General features: G+C 40.5%; 1 protein-coding gene across 1 annotated transcript; it reads right to left on the bottom strand.

The window, feature by feature from the left end:
- Positions 1 to 1,577: 1,577 nt before the first annotated feature.
- On the bottom strand, positions 1,578 to 2,738 carry LOC120135693. The gene is made up of 2 exons (XM_039151922.1): positions 2,621 to 2,738; positions 1,578 to 2,221 (listed from the first exon to the last, which is right to left on the bottom strand). Exons 1-2 carry the CDS (start codon positions 2,736 to 2,738, stop codon positions 1,578 to 1,580), a joined length of 762 nt encoding a protein of 253 aa, XP_039007853.1.
- Between the last annotated feature and the right edge of the window lie 2,113 nt (positions 2,739 to 4,851).

Below are 4,851 nucleotides of genomic sequence, written 5' to 3'. Positions count from 1 at the left end.
CCATATCCACTATGGAGGCTGAGTACAAAAGTGTTGTTGACGTTACTGCTGAAACAACGTGGGTGAGTGCTCTTCTGACTGATCTGCGCGTTGCAAGGCAAAAAATACCAATTGTATGGTGTGATAACAGCAGTGCTATTGTCTTGACAGCCAATCTTGTCTATCATGAAAAAAGTAAACATGTAGAGCTTGATGTTCATTTCGTTCATGAGAAGGTTGCATTGAAACAAGTGGTGGTGAATTATGTGCCAGAAAGTCATAAAGTTGCTGATGGATTTATAAAGCCTCTGGCTGTAGCCCAGTTTGAAGTTTTTAGAACTAAAGTTAATGTTCAGTCTTTTCTTGGGGAGAAGGGAAAAAATAGAGAGAATGTTGAGTGTTGAATCTGTTGTTGACGTGTTATAAGCAGTTATGCAGTTAAGAAGTTGTTAATGTAGCTGTTATGAGCATTTGATAGAGTCTTAGTTAGCTTGCTGTGTAAACCTTGTATAAAAACGGTGTTGTGTATCAATAAAGAAGATACTTCTCATTGTAAATTCTAATATAGTGCTATATTCTTCTTATTCTAGTTTCTAACATTCTCGATGCTGCTTTGTATAGTATGTGCCAACCTCTCTATACATAATACAAAAAGGTAAGGTGATAAGGGGTCTCCTTGTCGGATTCCCCTAGTGGGCTTGAATGGTATTGATGTCGATCCATTCCATAACACTTGTGTCGATACAGATCAAACATACCGCATTGTCAAGAACCGAATATTCCCAGGGATTCCAATATCTTGTAGTGTATCATCTATGAACGACCACTCCAGATGATCGTATGCCTTTTCCAAGTCGATTTTGATTGCCATGATTCCTTTTTTTTCCTTTTTTCGACTGCATGGAATGCATTACCTCTTGGGTTATAATGATATTTTCCGTAATCAATCTCCCCGGGACAAAACTTGTTTGGTTGTGAGAGATCCAATTAGGAAGTAAAGGTTTCAGTCGATTTACAATAAGTTTTGTTACAATTTTGTATATTACCGAACATAGACTGATCGACCTGAATTGAGATATTAATTCCGAGGCTTTAATTTTGGGTACAAGGACCAAAAGTGTGCGATTCATCGATTCCTCAAACATACCCCCATCAACTATTTCTTTCACAAATCTGCAGATGCTCTCACCAACGATTGACCAATTTTTTGGTAAAAGACAGCATGTATGCCATCAGCTCCAGGTGTTTTTAAAGGACCCATATTAAAACTACTTTTTTATTTCCTCATACTAATAGGCCGACCCATTTCTTCCAGTGCAGCTGCTATAGCACGGTGAAAACAGCCTCTCGTTTTGTAGTTATAGCCATCGGTCCCTTCACTAGTGAAGAGTTCTTTAAAGAACTCGACTTCCATTTGCCGAAGTTGTTCATGATCAGAATACAAAGTTTTGAGTGCTTGAACGTAATTAGTTCTTCTTCTTTGCATAGTGCACGCATGGAAGAACTTAGTGTTTTTATCTCCATTCATTACCCATTGTTGTCGTGATTTTTGCATCCATAAGCTTTCCTCTTGTGCCAAGATTCCATCAAGCTCCATTTTAAGTTGTCTCCAATTGAATCAGATGGTTTGAGTGGAATCTACGTAATGCTTTATCGATCCCTCGAAGTCGAGCTAATAGTATTTTCTTCCTTTTTCCAATGTTGCCGAATACTGATGTCTTGTCTCTAACTTTTAGCTTAATTTTTTCAATATTAGCTAGAACATTCAGCCTATCTTCCCATGACTCTCGCACAAAATCAGAAAAATTTGGGTGTTCTTGCCACGCTGCTATAAAGCGAAATGGTCTATCTTCCGCCCTTCCACTCAGCTTTGGAGCATGAAATAGGAGCGGACAATGATCGGATCCCACTCGAGCCAAGTGTGTAACGAGGGACATAAGGAAGAGGTTAGCACATCCTTCATTTAAAAGGCACCTATCCAATCGTTTCCAAAGTCTCCCTCGTCTCCATGTGTATTCATCTCCTCTAAATTCAACTTCTAGGAGTTCTGATTCAAAGATAAAGCCTTGAAACATCTTACTAACACCAGTTCCTCGGTTTGAACCTCCTTCCTTTTCGTCGCTTTGAATGATGGAGTTAAAGTCACCTTCAAGCAACCAAGCTTCTCCCTTTCTTGGATTCAGCGCATTTAAAAGACACCATATTTCTTTTCGTTTTGTCGCGTGGGGGCTGGCATAAATGTCTGTAAAGCATACCCATCTTGTTGATCCTTCGTCACAAGCTCGGCCATGTACAAATTCTGAGGAGATATTTAATATTTCTACTTACACCGATGGCCTCAACACCCAAATACCCCCACTAAAGATATTTGCTTCTAGTCAAAAGGAGTTCGGATATCCCAGTCGTGTAATTACTTTGTCTACATTTTCTCCACTAATCCTTGTCTTGAAGAGGGCAGCCATTTTCGGTTGGTGCTGGCGACAAAGAGTCTATGAAAATTCTCCGAAATGATGGGCTCGCTGCGCCTTGGCAAATCCAAAAAAGAAAGTTAATCATCATAGAGAAGATATGAAGTGGTGATGAAATCTTCACTGGTTCAGAGTGATATCTTCAAACTTCTGCACCCTTACTTCAACCAAACCTTCCGTGTTGTTTCCATTAGCATTATGTTTAATTTCCATATTTTCTTCATTCAGAATCTGCCCTGGAGGGTCAACTCCTATGTTTTTTGTCAGCTGTCCTCCTGGTTCCTTAGCCATACTTGTGTTTCAATCTGTCGCTCGACAGATTTTATCCAATCTTTTAACACATGTTTTGGTTGAGCACGAGGTTCCTTAGTTTTCTTCACTTTCAAGCTTTTACGTCCTAGTGTGGTCCCTAGTGAACCACTACCTCCTTGGTTCCTCATCCCATGCACTGAATTTCCACGTGGTTTAGTTGTTCTTCCTCCCTATAGTCACTGCTGTGTGATGTCCATTACCAGCGTTGCTAGTGTGGGAAATAATTATTAGGTGCTTTGTTTGGTTAGAAGTCATCACCTTTGATATACGTTTTGCCTTTCTCCGTTGTCTGGTCCTTAGGTTGTTCTGTCAAACTAACACTTTTGGGACTTGGATTTCCTCCCTTCAAACTTTTTGGGTAATCTTTAATCGCTATTGCTCCTTGTGGTTCACTATTCCTCATCTCGTGTATCTTTTCGCTCAATTCAGTTGGATTCTCTTGTTCCTGACCACTTATATTCTCAAGATCATCATCGTCTTCCTCAGTTTCTAAGGCTTGAAATCGAGAACCAGCCCTATTAGTATCCATTCGCTGATTCTTTTTATAATTTATTGGTGTCCGCTTTTGAGCACGACATTTGTTGGTACGACCATCCATGGTCCATAAACTGAATCATTTCCGGATCTTCCATCTCTTGATGCTTGCCATTCCGTTTCCTTCTGCTCCCCTGCATTATTGGGTACTTGTACGTTTTCACACCCTTCTATCGTATGCCCATATTTCCCACACCTACAACAAATTTGTTGCAGGCCCTCATACTCTAATTGTTGTAGAACACCATAAATACGTATACTTAGAACAAGTGGCTTATTCAAACTTATCTTCACCGCCAATCTTGCAAATCTCCCTCGCTCTCCAGCATACGTATTATAATCGACGTTGATCACCTTTCCTATGACCTGAGCAATGTACCTAAATAATGCTTTCAAGTAGTACCTAAAAGGTAATTTTGGTATCTTACCCATACTATTACTTGAGTGGGGAAGCTCTGGAAAGTGGAGAAGGTTCTGCTCTAAGGCTGCACTGTAAGATAGCTTCCATACACTGTCCAGGGGCCATCCTTAAGAACATGTACATAATCACATTGTTTCTCAAACATAACTATATAATAGCCGTTTTCTAGGTCCACCACTTGGAATTGACCCTCCGGTTGCCACATCTTAAGAAACTACTGTAACACGTGAAAAGCAAAGAATACTACTGAAAAATTATCTGCATTTTCACATGAACCTCTACATTATTTATACATTGTGAAGTCGGTTATTTAGCCTAACAACCTAGCTAACAACCTGGCAACAACTAACCGTATCACGTGCACATGCTGAATAGGATATCAAAATACAAAATAGTCTAATATTCTCCCTACTCTTCTTTGCCATCTTCTTCAAACAAATGATCCAGACACCACACCAACTTTGCTTCGAAAATCTTCAAATGCAACCTTCGACAGAGGCTTAGTGAAACCATCTGCAAGCTGATGCGGTGCAGGAATATAGTTAACCCGCATCTATCCAGACGCAACCTTCTCCCGAACAAAGTGAACGTCCAAGTCAATATGCTTCGACTAAGTATGATAAACCGGATTGGCACTCAACGCCACAGCGCCCGTATTATCGCACCATATAACCGGTTCCTGTCGCGGGGTTACTCCAAGATCAGCAAGTAATGCACTTACCCAGGTAACTTCTGCTGCGGTGTTGGCAACACATTTGTATTCTGCTTCCATCGTTGAACGCGACACAGTTTTTTGCTTCTTGGAGCTCCATGTAACAAGACAAGAACCAACGAAGACACCATATCCAGAAACTGATCGACGATCGTCTATATTAGCATCCCAATCAACATCAACAAATGCAGAAATCGTCAACCCAACATCACCCAATGCGAACAGCAACCCATAGTCAACAGTACCAGCCAAGTATCTAAGTATTCGCTTAACAGCAACAATATGCGCTTCACGTGGAGTATGCATAAACTGTGCAACTCTCCCAACACTATAGATTAGATCAGGACGTGTGTGACACACATAAAGTAAAGACCCAACGATGTTGCGATATTCAGTAGCATTGGTTAGCAACTTCCCCTCATCTG

The sequence above is a fragment of the Hibiscus syriacus genome, unplaced genomic scaffold, assembly GCF_006381635.1.
Source record: "Hibiscus syriacus cultivar Baekdansim isolate YM2019G1 unplaced genomic scaffold, ASM638163v2 tig00110610_pilon, whole genome shotgun sequence".
Lineage (NCBI taxonomy): Eukaryota > Viridiplantae > Streptophyta > Magnoliopsida > Malvales > Malvaceae > Hibiscus > Hibiscus syriacus.
Note: the sequence above shows the minus strand (reverse complement) of the source record. Positions and strands in the feature narration are given on the sequence as shown.